The 16,389-nt window shown below is 49.1% G+C and overlaps 1 protein-coding gene across 1 annotated transcript; it reads right to left on the reverse strand.

Moving 5' to 3' along the window:
* Positions 1–906: 906 nt before the first annotated feature.
* On the reverse strand, positions 907–15,947 carry LOC132387480 (oxidized low-density lipoprotein receptor 1-like). The gene is made up of 6 exons (XM_059959849.1): positions 15,873–15,947; positions 9,753–9,866; positions 4,596–4,760; positions 3,352–3,494; positions 2,791–2,855; positions 907–1,752 (listed from the first exon to the last, which is right to left on the reverse strand). Exons 1-6 carry the CDS (start codon positions 15,874–15,876, stop codon positions 1,572–1,574), a joined length of 672 nt encoding a protein of 223 aa, XP_059815832.1. The 5' UTR covers positions 15,877–15,947; the 3' UTR covers positions 907–1,571.
* Positions 15,948–16,389: the final 442 nt, after the last annotated feature.

Consider the following 16,389-nt stretch of genomic DNA (forward strand, 5'->3'; position numbering starts at 1 on the left):
GAGGTCGTTCACTGAGTTTCTCAATGCAGCGTCCACTGAACATTCGGTCTATTTTCCTCCCAATATGACCTGACAGAGAGTCATCGTATAACGACAAGATGATGAGAGGCATTGATCGTGTGGATAGTCAGAGGCTTTTTCCGGGTCTGAAATGGTTGCCACTAGAGGACACAGGTTTAAAGTGCTGGTGAGTAGGTACAGAGGAGATGTCAGGGGTAAGTTTTTTACTCAGAGAGTGGTGGATGTGTGTCATGGGCTGTCGGTAACCGTGGTGGAAACGGATTCGATCGGGTTTTTAAGAGAATTTTGGATAGGTACATTGAGTTTAGAAAAATAGAGGGCTATAGTTAAGCCTAGTAATTCTTTTAAGGTAGGACCGTGTTCGGCACAACATTGTGGGCCGAAGGGCCTGCATTGAGCTGTAGGTTTTCTATGTTCCTTTGTTTCTATATTTATTTTCTCTTGCTGATGAACCCGCCTTGCGGATTTGTTGTTGTTCAAACAAACGCGAGGCACTGGTTTATAATGCACACATTTCCCGCTCTCGAAATCTGATTGGAGGCTGTCCCAAGGGGAAAATATAAATATGAGGCTCTGACACCGTCAGTCATCACCTGAGCGAGACTCCTCCATACCATCCCATCTTACACACCCGGAGTCTGACGCTGAGTGAAGTACCCTCACCAACATTACATCACATGTTCGGGGTCCGGCAAGGAGTGGAATTCCCTCCACACTGTCGCAACGTTTTGGAAAAGGAGTGAAGCTCCCTCTCACAGTCGTATAACGCAATTCCAGAGCCAGACGGTGAATGAAACTCCATCCACACAGTCGCATCAGCAAGAACTCGACATCTTTGCGGTGTTTATTTTTATTTGAAATTTACATTAATTGTACATTTTTGCTCCGTACTGATGCATCAAAAGAGCTAATTCTAGGCGGTATAAGTTTCAGATAATAAATGAAATAGCAATTCCTGTGGAAAACATCCGATAGGGTGTACAGGACACTTGGCTGTTGGTCTTCACCAGTCACACTGAGTACAGGAGTCGGGAGGTCACGTTGCCGTGGTACAAGAGGCGAACAGACAGAGGGAATGCGGACAAACTTTCACCCAGGGTCGGGTTATCGAGATCCGGAAGGCACGGTATTGAGGTGAGAGAGAGTGGAAAGCAGAAAGAGAGAGGGAGAGAGAGATCAGGGAGACGGAGGGTTCAGAAAGAACGGGGAGGGGAGAGAGAGTGTCTGGGGGAGCGAAGGGGAGAGAGGTGTAAGAGGTGTGCAGAGGGAGAAGAGAAAGAGCGAGCGGAGAAAGTTCGAGGAAATAAGGGGAAGTGAGGTGGTAGAGAGAAATGTAGAGGGAGTTGGGAATAGCGGGACGTGGGAATGGCGAGAAAGAAGGGGATAGACGGCGAGAGGGATTTGTCGGTGTCTGGTGGGGAGAATGTGGTTGCAACAAGAGGAAATGGAGTAGGAGGGAGGGGCAGAGAGTTTGGGGCGGGATCTTGATAGGATTTAGGAGTGAGAGAGAAGGGGAGAGAAGGAGGAGAAAATGGCGGTCGTCACTTGATTCATGTCGACTCCACTAGCTGTTGGCAAAGACGCTGGATCTTTTCAGGAATATCCGGGAACACTGGGGCCGACCTCTCACAGATGAAACGCCAATCACCATCACAAGTGTTACTGCTTCCGCACTGCCTGCAGACGCGCGTTCCGGAGGACGCCTTGAACAGGAGACTCCGGTGCACATTCCTATCCCAGAGGGTTAAACAATTTCAACAGAGACAAATCAGCTTCAGTGGAGGACTCAAGCGGAGTCCGTCCTCAAGCTAATCCCATGAATTCGATCTCTCCTAATTGCCTGTGTGAGTCTCCAAACTCATCCCATTCAACCACTCTCCCCCACGGCTGACACCGCGGCCCCAATGTCTCCCCACAATCCTGTGACAGTTCCTTAACTAATCGTACTGACCCAAAGTTTCCCCACAGCCCCATATCCCCCAAACTAATCCCACCGAACCGCTTTCTCACCACAGTCCCCTTTCAGTCCACTACGAATCGAATAGGCCCACCCTCCTCTCTCTGATCTGTCTCAGTCCCCGAACAAACCCCACGGTCCCACCGTTTCCCCACAGACCTATGGCTGTCCCGAAATGAATCCCACTGTTCCACACTCTTCCCTCAGCCCTGTGTGGTTCCAGGTTCATCTCGTTGCCCCTTCCTCTACCCAAAGCTTCGTGTCTGTCTCCTGACATATCCCACTACACCGCGCTCTCCCCATAGCCTCTGGTCCGCCTCCAGACTTATACCACCGGCACCATCTCTCTCACATCCTTGGCTCAGTACGCAAACTAATTTCGTTAAGCAAGTGTGTTCCATCGCCCTGTATTGGTCCACAAACTGATACAGTTTTCCTACTCTCGCCACTCAGATCTATGTCGTTCAGCAAACTATTCCCACTGTTGCTCCCTTTCCTCACAGCCCGGCGATGATCTCCAAAATAATCTCACTGAACCGTGCTGTCCTCACCCACATGCGTCAATACAAAACAATCTCTGTCACTGATCTCTCTCCACCAGAGACACTGATCTCTTCCCCGACAGACGCGTGTCGGCCCCAAAATGTACCCATTGTGCCACCCTACCCTCTGCCACGTACAGACTACAAACAGATCTCAATGCCCCACCCTTTTACGACAAAGCTACTGCACTCCGTAAAGAAATCCCATTTTCTCCCGTCAGGACTATGTCAATAACCAATTTTCACCCCAGAGATTAGCTATAATCTCACCCGTTTTCGCATTTTCCAATCCAGTAAACAGGTTTGCTGTCCAGAAGATTGTGGGATACAAAGCTCTGTGAAGTAAAATTTACTTGATTAATGTCTAGAATCGAGGAATATGTGCGGAGCTTCTCTCAGCTGATTACAACAGCAATCTGGGATGGGTCTGTCTGGAAGGAGCTTCACTCTGTGTCTGACCCCGAGATTGTGTGATGGGACGGTGTGGAGGGAGATTCATTCTGTGTCTGACCCCGGGAGTGTGTGATGGGGTGACGTGGAGGGAGATTCACTCTGAGTCTGACCTCGGGAGTGTGTGATGGGACGGCGTGGAGGGAGATTCACTCTGAGTCTGACCTCGGGAGTGTGTGATGGGACGGTGTGGAGGGAGATTCCCTCTGTGTCCGATCCCGGGAGTGTGTGATGGGACGGTGTGGAGGGAGATTCACTCTGTTTCTGACCCCGGGTGTGTGTGATGGGACGGTGTGGAGGACAATTCACTCTCCTTCTGACCCCGGGAGTGTGTGATGATTCCTGTGTTACTGTGGGATATTCCCGTGCTGTGACACATACCGCTTCATCCCTTGAATTGATTTCCAACAGCCTTGAATCACGGTTTGAACATTCTTGCATCGCTCTGCGGAAAGATGTTTCAAACGTGGAAACGAAATAACACCGGTCTTTATTTGTAATCCAGTCCTTGCAACACGTTTGTTCTGAAAATCAGGGACAAGGGACAGTGACAAAAAGAGTGAATCTCCCATCACACTACCCCATCACACGCACCCGGCGTGTCACACACCCGGCGCGACACATAGAGGGAAATTCCCTGCACGCTGTCCCATCACGCACACCTGAGGTCAGGCACAGTGTTAATATCCCTCCGCAACGTCACACTGTAAATTACCAAGGATCAGGCCCGGTGAATTTCCCTCCACACCATCCATCACACACTCCCGGGGTCAAGACACAGAGTGAATAGAACATAGAACATAGAATATTACAGCACAGTACAGGCCGGCCCACAATGTTGTGTCGGCAATTAATCCCTTCCTCCCATATATCCCGCTGCCTTCATTTTCTCCATATTCCTGTCTATTTGTGGCTTAAATTCACTAGTATATGTGTCTCCACCACTGGCTCAGGCAGTGCATTCCACGGACCAACCACTCTCTGTGTAAAAAAAAACTTCCTCTAATTTCCCCTTTGAATTTCCCACCCTTTACCTGAAAGCCATGTCCCCTTGTACTGAGCAGTAGTGCCCTGTGCGTTACCGTTCCCTGTGTCAGACTCCCGCAAGACCCCGCCCATAAAACCTCTGACCCATCCCCCATTCCCGCCATAGCTTCTCATCACATGTGCACTGTGTCAAACACATCATACCCATCATACATACACGAGGTGAGACACAGATTTAAGATCCCTGCACCGTCCGATCACACACTAACACGGCCAGACGCAGACTGAATCTCTCTCTCCACGGACCCATCACACATTCCAGGCGTTAGACGTGGAGTGAAACTCAGTGCACACTATCTTTTATAAATCCCCGGGGTCAGACGAGGAGTCAAGCTTCCGCCTGCATTGTCCCTTCAAACACTCTCTGAGTCAGGAACAGACACTCATTCCAGTGGTCAGACGTGTAGTGAAGTTTCCTGCACAACGTCCTGACACACTCTTGCGGTGTCAGAATCTAGGTGTTCCGCCTTCCACATCGTCTTATCACACACTGCCGATGTCAAGCACAGCGTGAAGCTTCCTCTCTCCATGCCTGCCCTGTGATGGGGAGAGGGTGAAAGAGGGGGATGATGCCTCACCTCTCCTGCTGGTCAATAATTCACAGAAATGGTGACGGAGATCGCTGTGCATTTGCTTAAGGTCGGACAGATTAGAGTTGTGCGCAAAAAGCTTGGATTGAAGGGTTGAGTTTAACTCATGGTAGTTTCGGTGGCAGGTTTCCATAGACTGACGAATCTGTGATACTGAGAGAGATGGTGAGGGATGTTTAGCGTTTACAGTGACAAGTGAGTCAGCGTCACGCTACCGAACGAGTCACAGAGAATGTTGTGTCAGTGTCACGGTGAAGGGTGTCACAGTGAAGGATGTGCTGGTGTCACAGTGAGAGGCGTCGGCGCCACCTTGATGGGTGAGTCTGTGTCATGCTGAGGGGTACATCAATGTCCCGGTGAAGATTTTGTTGACGTTATATTGAGGGTCTGCGTCAGTATCGTGCGGGGCATGTCCGAGTTGCTGTGAGGGACGTGTCGGTGTCACTGTGATAGGTGTTTCTGTGCCCTGGCGAGAGGTGTACCGGTTCACAATGAAGTGTATCTCGATGTCAAGACGAGGAAAACTTCAGGGTGTCAGGGCCTTGTGGTGTCACCGTGGGTGTAATGGCTGTGTCATGGTGTGGCGTGTGCTGGTCTCACAGAGAGGGATATGTCTGTGTCACGGTGAGAGAGCCATGTCATGGCCACGGTGTGTGCCAGAGGGTCACGCTGCGCTATTCGGTGTCAGTGTGAATTTCGGTGTCGGTATCGCCGTGAGGGTGTTCCTGTGTCGGGGTGAGGTGTGGGTCTCAGTGAGCGGTGCATCGGTGTTATGTTGAAGGGTGACCTTGTCTCGGTAAGGGGTATGACTGTGACGTGTGAGTCTTTGTCACGGTGCAGTGCAGAGAGGATCATGCTGATCACGGTCAGGGGCATGTCGATATTAGAGAAGGCTACGTTGTGCTCAGTGTGACTGCAACGTGTGTATCACGGCGAAGTTCGTGTCAGTGTTGCGGTTAGGAGTGTATCTGTGTATCGTTGAAGGTCGGGACCGTGCTACGGTGAGAGTGTTGTTGATGTTATGGTGCATGGCGTGTCAGTGTCAGAATGAGTCTTGATTTTCTTACGGTAAGGACCGTGTTTTTATCACGGTTAAAGGTTGTGTCTATGTTACAGAACATAAAACATAGAATAGTACACTACAGTACAGGCCCTCCGGCCCCAAGAACGTTGTGCCGAGGCTTAAACACAGCCTCCCACAGCCACTCCCCCACTTTCAATTCCTCCTTATACCTGTCTAGGAGCCTCTTAATCTTCACTAGTGTATCTGCCTCCACCACTGACTCAGGCAGTGCAGTCCACGCACCTACCACTCGCTGAGTAAAATTCCTTCCTTTGATATACCCCTTGTACTTCCCACCCCATACCTTAAAGCCATGTCTTCTTCTATTGAGCAGTGGTACCCAGGGAAGAGGCGTTGGCTGTCCACTCTATCTATTCCTCTTAATATCATGTATGCCTCAATCATGTCTCCTCTCATCCTCCTTCTCTCTAACGAGTAAAGACCTAGCTCTCTTAATCGCTGGACATATTGCATATTCTGTAAACCGGGCAGCATCCTGGTAAATCTCCTCTATACCCTTTCCAATGCTTCCACATCCTTCCTCTGGTAATGCGAACAGAAATGGACACAATACTCCAAGTGTGGCCTAACTTGAGTTTTATACAGCTGCATCATTACATCGCGGCTCTTTAACTCAGTTCCTCGACTTATGAAAGCGAACGCCCCAAAAGCTTTCTTAATTACCCTGTCTGTCTATGAGGCAACTTTCAGGGATCTGGGGACATGTCCCCTCCAGATCCCTCTGTTCCTCCACTCTACCAAGCATCCTGCCATTTACGTTGTACTCAACCTCGGAGTTTGTCCTTCCGAAGTGTATCAGCTCACACTTTTCCAGTTCGAGTTCCATCTGCCACTTCTCCGCCAAATTCTGCATCCTATTAATCTAATCTCTGCAACCTCTGATAGTCATCCACACGATCCACAACACCACAATCCTTCGCGTCATCTGAAAACTTGCCAACCCCCACATCCGGGTCGTTAATAAAAGTCACGAAAAACAGTAGTCCGTGAACCGATCATTCTGGGACATCACTAGCCACAGCCGTCCAAGCCAAAGGTACTCCCTCAACAACGACCCTCTGCTTTCCGCAAGCAAACGAATTCTCAATCCACGAACAAACTTCACTGGATCTCATGTCTACTGTCTTACTGAATAAGCCTACCGTGTGGAACCTTATCAAATGTCGTTTGCGGCAAGGTTTGTTAGTTCGGAGTAGAGAGAATGCCAGGCAGGATGTTGGAATGCTCCTCTTGCCGGATGTGGGATTTCAGGGACACCTCCGTGACAACGACACCTGCAAGAAGTGCATCCAGCTGCATCTCATAATAAACCGCGTTAGGGAACTGGAGCATGAGTTAGATGACCTCCAGATCATTTCCGAGAATGAGCAGTTTAAAGATAATAGTAAGCAAGCCAGGAGTAAATGGGTTATCGTCAGTCGAGGGCGGGGAAAAGGGCGGACAGAGGATGGTTCCCTTGTGGCCATTCCCCTCACCGAGTTGTATACCGGTTTGAATACTGTTGAAGGGGGGGAATGACTTGCCTGGGAATGACAGGCTGTGGCTGCTGGATCTCTGCTACTGAGTCTGGTTCTGCAGTGCAGAAGGGAGGGGGTAGATGAGCAGAGAGATAGTGATAGGGGACTCGATAGTCAGAGGTACAGACAGGAGGTTCTGCAGTCGTGACAGAAAATCCCGGAAGGTTTGTTTCCTCCCGGGTGCCAGGGTCAGGGATGTCTCTGGGCTCGTGCACAGCATGTTGAAGTGAGAGGATGTGCAGCCAGATGTCATGGTTCACAGCGGTACAAATGACGTAGGAAGAAAGAGTGAGGAGCCCTGAAGTGTGAGTATCGAGAGTTTGGTATGAAGTTCAAAAGCAGGACCTCGAGGATAGTGATCTCAAGATTGCTTCCTGTGCCACGTGCCAGTGAAGGTAAGTGTAGGATGCACTGGAGAATGAACACGTGGTTGTGGACCTGTTGTAGGGGTCAGGGTTTCAGATTCTTGGATATTTGGGACCTCTTCTGGACAGGTGGTACTTCTACAAGAGAAACTGGTTACACCTGAACTACCAGTATCCTTGCAGGGATGTTTGCTAGTGTTACTGGGGAATGTTTAAACTGGATTTGCAAGGGTTTGGGAACCAGAGTGTAAGAGCAGATAGTGGAACGGGGGTGAAAATATATGATGCTAAAAGCTCGAGCAAAGTCAGAAATAGAAGGGTTGTGTGTGGTGGTAATAATCTTCTGTGGTGTGTCTATTTCAATGCGAGGACTGCAAGCCAAACAAGTCTTGAGGCAAATCAGCGTAGATATATCCCCATGACCTGACAGATTACTCCGTCGGACCTTGAAAGAGAGCAGTGTTGAAATTGCCGGGGCCCTGGCAGATATATTTAAAATGTCGGTATCTACGGGTGAGGTACCAGAGGATGGGAGGGTAGCTCATTTTACTCCGTTGTTTAAGTAAAATCCTCTAAATGTAATCCGGGAAATTATAGGCCGTTATGTTTGACGTCAGTAGCAGGTAACTTATTGGAGGAATATTAAGATTAATATTAAACTGACGTGGTAGATCATAATTAACGAATCTAATAGATTCTCTAATATTTCTCTAATATCTCTAATAATCTCTAATATTTTTCGAGAAAATTACCAGGAATCTGGATGAAGGGAAGGCAGTGGAGTAAAGCCTTTGACAAGATCCCTCATGGGAGGTTAGTTAGGAAGATTCACTCCCTAGGTAGACATGGTGAGATAGTAAATTGGATTATACTTTGGCTCAATCAGAGAAGCCAGAGTGTGGTAGTGGAGGATTGCTTCCCTGAGTGGAGGCCTGTGAATAGTGGTATGCCACAGGAATCAGTGCAGGATCCATTGTTATTTGTCATCTATATCAATGATCCGGATGATAATTTGGTGAAATGGATAAGCAAATTTTCTGATGATACAAAGTTTGGAGGTGTACTAGAAGGTGAACAAGATTTTGCAAACTTGCCGAGCGATTTGGATCAGCTGGAAAATGAGATGACAAATGGAAGATGGAGTTTAATGCAGACAGGTGTGAGGTATTGCACTTTGGAAGGATAAACTAATGTAGAACATACAAGGTAGGGCACTGAGGAGTGCAGTAGATCAGCGGGATCTGTGAATACAGATACATAATTCCTAATTCCTAATACATAATACATAATAAAAGTGGCGTCACAGGTAGGCAGTGTCGTAAAAGCAGCTTTTGGCACATTGGCCTTTAGAATTTCAAAATACTGAATCTAAGAGTTGGAATGTGACGGGGAGGTCGCATAAAATATTGGTGAGACCGAATATGGAGTATTGTGTGCAGTTTTGATTACCTCGTTAGAGGAAAGATATTAATACGTTTGAAAGAGTGCAGCGAAGGTTTGGAAGAATGTTGCCGGGAATTGAGAAACAGAGTTACAGAGAAAGGTTTCATAAGTTAGGACTTTATTCCATAGAGCGTAAAAAATTGAGGGAAATTTGATAGAGGTATATGAAATTATTTTCGGTATAGAAAGAGTGAATGCAAGCAGGCATTTTCCATCGTTTAGGGGAGAGAAATAAAAACAGAAGACATGGTTTAAGAGCGAAGGGCGAAAAGTTTAAAGCGAACATTGGGGGGAGGGCTTATTCACACAGAGAGGAGTGGGAGCGTTGAATGAGCTGTCATTTGAATTGGTGAATGCAGGCTCACATTTATCACATATGTAAAAGAACGGACATGTACATGGATGAGAGGGGTATGCAGTGATATGATCTACGTTCAGGTCAGTGGAACGGTGCAGTAAAAATGGTTCGGCATAGACAAGAAGGGACATGAAGCCTGTTTCTGTGCTGTAATGTTCTCTGGTTCTGTGATTGCCAGTTCTGTGTCGGTATCACGTTGAGCTCTGTGTTGGTGAGGCATGTGTCGTAGTCATTGTAAGCGGCCCGTCAGTACCGCATTGAGGGGTGTCTTCGTATCAGAGTGAAGGGTGTTTCTGGTTAATGTTGGGAATGTGTCGCTGTAACAGTGGCAATTTTTATTCTCTGCGGTTCGGTCTTTCCGGCTGGTGTTAAACTCACCATGAATCCTCCAGCAGATACCCGTGATAATGAGGGTCGCTGTTAAAACGTAGATTAGCCGTATGCTTGAGCCGGATCTGTCTCTCCTTGTGGGTCGTTCACTGTCAATGTCGTCTGTGAAAGAAATGGTTCTGCAGCATTGTTAATCGTCATTTTCCCTGATATAATCCAGTGCAGCTCTTCACACTCTCAGAGTTCAAATCAGTCTCTCCCCTCCTGAATAGCAGTGAACGTAAATCACGGAAAAGAACAGGCCCATCGACTGTAATTTTGTACTATTCCAGTGAAATCCTTTCGGCCTACATTATGTCCATCTGCCTCCGATGCCTGTACATACTCCTGCCTTTCACCGCTCCAGACGAATACACCGTCTGTCTGGTCTCCCTGTATATCTCATAATGATATAGACCTGTATCTCCTCTTACCTCAGTCTCCGCCACTCTAGACTAATACACCGTCTGTCTGGTCTCCCTGTATCTCGAGACTAATACACCAGTTGCCTCGTTTACCCCTCTCTCGTAATGATACAGACCTGTATCAGTCTCCCCACAGACTCCACCGCTCTAGTGGATTGCATAGTTGGTCTGGTCTATCTGCTTATAGATTATACTGTCTATTCCAGGCAGCGTCCCGGTGTATTTCTTCTGCATTCTCTCCGAAGACCCCCACACTCTTCCCGTAACCGGGGAACAGACCCCAATGTATATACTCGGAACCGTTAATCTCTGTCCCAATTCGTATCTGTCATTTCGCTCGTTTCCCCGGCTCTCCTCAGTATTCACAATGTGTGTATCCCAACAGTGTACACTGAAGTCGCCCTCTCCCTCAACACTTCCCACCGTTTACGGTCCGGGCCTTTCCTTTGGCGACGGAGTTGAAATGGCACTTGTGCTTCAAATTACCCGATATACCTTTGCAGAATAATGGCCTCTCCGAATCCACCTATTGCAGAGGAATTTGGCCACAAGTATATTCTTTTCTGGCGGTTTAACCCTGTTCAGCCTCCTGACTGTACGGTCCTACACAGTCCTACACGGTGGGTCTAACTACTTCCCAATATACCTTCCTCATCACCCCCTCAGCTGCCCCAAAGACCCGGACTTCATTCAGTTCCAACTCCAGCTCCTTAGCCCCGAGAGTTAGAAGCGGCATCCGAATGCACTTCTCACAGGTGAAGTCTTCAGAGACACAGGAGATTTGCCTGCCGTCCCGTGTCCGACAAAAAGAGTTTTCAAAGCTCCGGCCAGACATTGCCTACTGCTTCAACGGTCCGATTATTAGGAAGGAAACAATAATTAAATTGAAAGAAAAATATAAACAGTTCTGTGCCTTCTCTCACCCTGAACGCTTCACCTTGAAGTTTGAAAGAACGAAAGCCACCAATCCCCACAATAACACTGCCCACTCCCGTAATGGCCTTTCCTCTTGCACCGGCCATATATTTATTTGCCCTTGCTAATGATTCCCGGAATCTGAGCAGTTGCTGTTTAAACGCAGATTCTTTCTCTAATCGCTGCTTTTCATGGCCACTCGCAGAGCCGTGTGAATGGCATTGACCTGGCTCCTGATCTCTGTTTGGAGACACCGAAATCACCTGAATCTCTGACTCGGACTCAGAGAGAGGGTCACTCCCTACCATCCCATCTCCCTCACTGAGTCAGACACCGAAATCAGCTGACTCTCTGACTCGGACTCAGAGAGAGGGTCACTCCCTACCATCCCATCTCCCTCACTGAGTCAGACACCGAAATCAGCTGACTCTCTGACTCGGACTCGGAGGGAGGGTCACTCCTTACCATCCCATCTCCCTCACTGAGTCAGACACCGAAATCAGCTGACTCTCTGACTCGGACTCAGGGGGAGGGTCTCTCCTTACCATCCCATCTCCCTCACTGAGTCAGACACCGAAATCACCTGAATCTCTGACTCGGACTCAGAGAGAGGGTCACTCCTTACCATCCCATCTCCCTCGTTGTCAGACACCGAAATCAGCTGACTCTCTGACTCGGAATCAGGGGGAGGGTCACTCCCTACCATCCCATCTCCCTCACTGAGTCAGACACCTAAATCACCTGAATCTCTGACTCGGACTCAGAGGGAGGGTCACTTCCTACCATCCCATCTCCCTCACTGAGTCAGACACCGTGTGAGTGACATTGACCTGGCTCCTGATCTCTGTTTGGAGACACCGAGATCACCTGCCCCTCTGACTCAAACTCAGAGAGAGGGTCACTCCCTACCATCCCATCTCCCTCACTGAGTCAGACACCTAAATCACCTGAATCTCTGACTCGGACTCAGAGAGAGGGTCACTCCCTACCATCCCATCTCCCTCGCTGTCAGACACCGAAATCAGCTGACTCTCTGACTCGGAATCAGGGGGAGGGTCACTCCCTACCATCCCATCTCCCTCACTGAGTCAGACACCTAAATCACCTGAATCTCTGACTCGGACTCAGAGGGAGGGTCACTTCCTACCATCCCATCTCCCTCACGGAGTCTGTCACCGAAATCAGCTGACTCTCTGACTCGGACTCAGAGAGAGGGTCAATCCCTACCATCCCATCTCCCTCACTGAGTCAGACACCGAAATCACCTGTCTCTCTGTTTCGGACTCAGAGAGAGGGTCACTCCCTACCATCCCATCTCCCTCGCTGAGTCAGACACCGAAATCAGCTGACTCTCTGACTCGGACTCAGACAGAGGGTCACTCCCTACCATCCCATCTCCCTCACTGAGTCAGACACCTAAATCACCTGAATCTCTGACTCGGACTCAGAGGGAGGGTCACTTCCTACCATCCCATCTCCCTCACGGAGTCTGACACCGAAATCAGCTGACTCTCTGACTCGGACTCAGAGAGAGGGTCAATCCCTACCATCCCATCTCCCTCACTGAGTCAGACACCGAAATCACCTGTCTCTCTGTTTCGGACTCAGAGAGAGGGTCACTCCCTACCATCCCATCTCCCTCGCTGAGTCAGACACCGAAATCAGCTGACTCTCTGACTCGGACTCAGACAGAGGGTCACTCCCTACCATCCCATCTCCCTCACTGAGTCAGACACCTAAATCACCTGAATCTCTGACTCGGACTCAGAGGGAGGGTCACTCCCTACCATCCCATCTCCCTCACTGAGTCAGACACCGAAATCACCTGCCCCTCTGACTCGGACTCAGAGAGAGGCTCACTCCCTACCATCCCATCTCCCTCACTGGGTCAGACACCGAGTGAGGCCTCCCCCACAACGATCCAGTACAAAATTCCCTGGTTCAGCATGCAGTGAAGATCTCTCCACATTGTGCAATCACACCCGTGTACAGACACAGAGAGAAGCTCCATCTTTCTCGTCCCAAATACATTCCGGGCGTCAGTCAATAAATGAAGCTCACTACACAGCGCCCTATCATACACACACTCGGAGTGAGACACTGAGTAATTCTCCCTCCACACCATCTCATCACACACTGCCAGGGTTCAGCCACAGAGGGGAGCTCCGTACACACTCTCTCGTATTACCCTCTTGGGATCAGACATTTTGTGCAGTCCGCCCCTTTCCCCCTGCTCCACCTAGGCTCACGCTACCGGATTTCAGAAAATAAAATGCCGAAGCTCCCTCCCCTCTCACCATCGCCAGCACTTCGGCGTTCCGACAGATGGTGTGTTTGTGTGTGTGTGTGTGTGTGACAGAGAGAGAGAGAGAGAGAGAGAGAGAGAGAGAGAGAGAGAGAGAGAGAGAGAGAGAGAGAGAGAGAGAGAGAGAGAGAGAGAGAGAGAGAGAGAGAGAGAGAGAGAGAGAGAGAGAGAGAGAGAGAGAGAGAGAGAGAGAGAGAGAGAGAGAGAGAGAGAGAGAGAGAGGATGCGAGGTGTTGAAACAGAGGCCGAGGATGGGTGGACAGCGCTTTGCTGGGAAGAGGGAAGAGGGGATGAGATTACAGCCACTGCAGGAAATTGGAGTGGAACCACATGATCGGATCAACCGCACAGAGCACTGGAGAGTTTGAGAAGAGAGAGGTCGATATTCGGGTGGAAAGAGGGAGGAGTGACAACAGACCTTAACCCTCCCAGTCCCTCATCAATCTTCGCTCTGAAGACAGAGCAGGAGAGGTGTTGTCGAGTGGGTCCTGGAGGCATGGAGCGGTGCATTGGAGGGATGTGATAACGAAAACGGGCTGGGTTGCAGGAGAGGGCTATGTGCCGCATGCGCGGAAGGATAAGGAGGTTGGTTCGTTACGCAGAAATGGAGGTTTGTCAGCGAGGAGACAGCCAGTAGAGACGGGGAGGTGTGCGGCAGTATTATGACGTAGGCCGTGACGGTGTATCAGTGTCACGATGAAGGACGTGTCGGTGTCACGGTAAGGGGTGTGTCGTTGCTGAGGTGACGCGTGTGTTAGTCCTTTGGCAGACTTTTAGCACACTAAAATCCCTCTCTCCTTTAGCACTTCCCACTATGCACTGCATAGGTCGTTCCATTCTACACTGAGATTACACTGCGCTTGGGTTTCAAATTCCCAAAATCACCTTTACCAGACAAAAAACAACTTGGCCAAATCCACACTTTCCAGATTCATTCTGATCGGAGGTAAATTTCGCCATTCTTCAATTTAGAATCCAAACCCGAGGACCGGACCAATCCCTTTTCATAACCTCCTTGAAATGAATGGCAATTTGATCACCAGATTAAAGGCGTTCCCTTGCACAAACCTCTGACACCTGGCTTGTCTCATTCCACAGTAGGAGAGGATGTATTGCTCTCTCTCCCTCTCTCGTTGGGAATTCTCCGAACTGATTAAGGAATCTTCCCTGAACAATTTGGCAAACTCTCTCCCACTGGTCTTTTTGCAATTTGGGACTCAGTTAACACGTGGAAAGCTGAAATTTCCCGATATTAGAATCTTATACTTCAGCAACAGTCTGAGATCTTTCTACAGGTTTGTTTATCCTAATCCAGCAGAATGTTGTCTGGACTGCAATGTCGCCGCATGATCACGGCCATACATTTCTTATTCCTCTTTTCCACCGATAAAGCCTCACCTAGTCGAGTTCTCTTGTCTGTTCTGACTGTACACTGCGTGACATATTCTCTGCCCAGTAATGTCACCCCTTCTCCTGTAAATCCTTCCGCTTTCTCACGTCTGAAAATAGGGAACCCCGAAATTACGCGCTGTTCCGCTTTCTCCTCTTGCAACCACGTCACAGTCATGGCCGGAATATCATATCTCAGTGTGTGGATTCATGCCCTGAGCAGCTCAGCTGCCTTTCTTTAAAGCTCGTGCTTTGAAATAACCCTTTGATCCCCGTCTCTGTCTGAGTTCTTTACAACATCCGTCTCCACACCAACTCCGCTATCTGCTCTGGAACACCTAATCCCATCCCCCTGCTACTCGTGTTCAACAATTCACCCGAAAGCTCTCATGCCCAGTACTGACAAACAATCAGCTCCCCTCCAGTTTATGTGCAAACTGTCCTCCATCTCTTTTGTACAGATCCCACCTTCCTTTAATAAATACACAGTTATGACATATTTTGAAACCCTCTCACATACGTCGACACTTGAGCCACGTGCTAATCTGTAGGGTCTTCCTGTACCTGGGCTCACGGGGACGGGCAGCTGTCCTGTCCTTTAATTTAATTGGTAAATCCCTGATCTCAGTTTGGAAATCCACAACTTTATTTATACCGATGTCCTTGGAACCGGTATGGACCAGGACCTGGGGCTGCTCACTCACACATTTAAGAATCATAAAGAAGGAATAGTGTTCTGAGGGAAGAGGAAGGATGGGGGGATAACTGGAGGCCACAGAAAGGTCGTTCTGATTGCAGCTTTTGGAGCAGAACTTGTGATTTACCATTTTTCTTGCTCGCTACCTCTGATCGGAGTCTTTTTAAACACCGAAATCCACTGACCCATAACGATGAGTCAGAGACAGAGCGAGATACCCTCCGTACAACACCATCACACAGGCCTGGAAACATACACAGAGTGACGCTCCCTGCGCAACAATCCATCACACTCTCCCCGGGTGAGACACGTGAAGTAACTCCCGCACCATCGCAGCACACTCGACTGGAGTCAGTAAAAGTGCGCAACCCTCTCCCTCCTCCGTTCTCCCCACTCACCCATAACAAGCCTTTCGGCTTTCCGGTGGTGTCGAATTGTGTGTGTGTCTCTAGGAGATGGTGTGACCAGTTGGTGTGCTGCGGCAAGAGGAAGGAAGGGGAGGAGAAAGGACGCCAGGGAAAGGGTGTTACAATTGCAGATTCTGACGCAAGTGGTGTGAAACTACATGACCAGCCTGTGCATACAGAGTGTGGAGAAGCTCACAAGATATTGTGGAAAGGGGGAGGTGTAATATTAAAAGTCATCTTTCCTTCATACTCCCCACAATCGCCTGAGACACAGAGAGAGGCGAGAGTACGGAGCTGGGGGGAGGTGTCGTAGATAGGGAGTGTTTAGCAGTTGGAGTGTATCACGAAGACGGGGAGGGGCGTAGGGAACGCACGGGATGATGGAGAAAGCGCAATGTGCAGGAAAGTCACTGGGTTACAGAGACGGGATTGTTTGTAAACGAGGGATGGATGACGGAGACGGGGGTGGTGAAGTGGAGACAGTGTGTCACGGTAAAGGGTACAGAGG

This window comes from Hypanus sabinus, unplaced genomic scaffold (assembly GCF_030144855.1).
Source record: "Hypanus sabinus isolate sHypSab1 unplaced genomic scaffold, sHypSab1.hap1 scaffold_1906, whole genome shotgun sequence".
In the NCBI taxonomy this organism is placed as follows: Eukaryota; Metazoa; Chordata; class Chondrichthyes; order Myliobatiformes; family Dasyatidae; genus Hypanus; species Hypanus sabinus.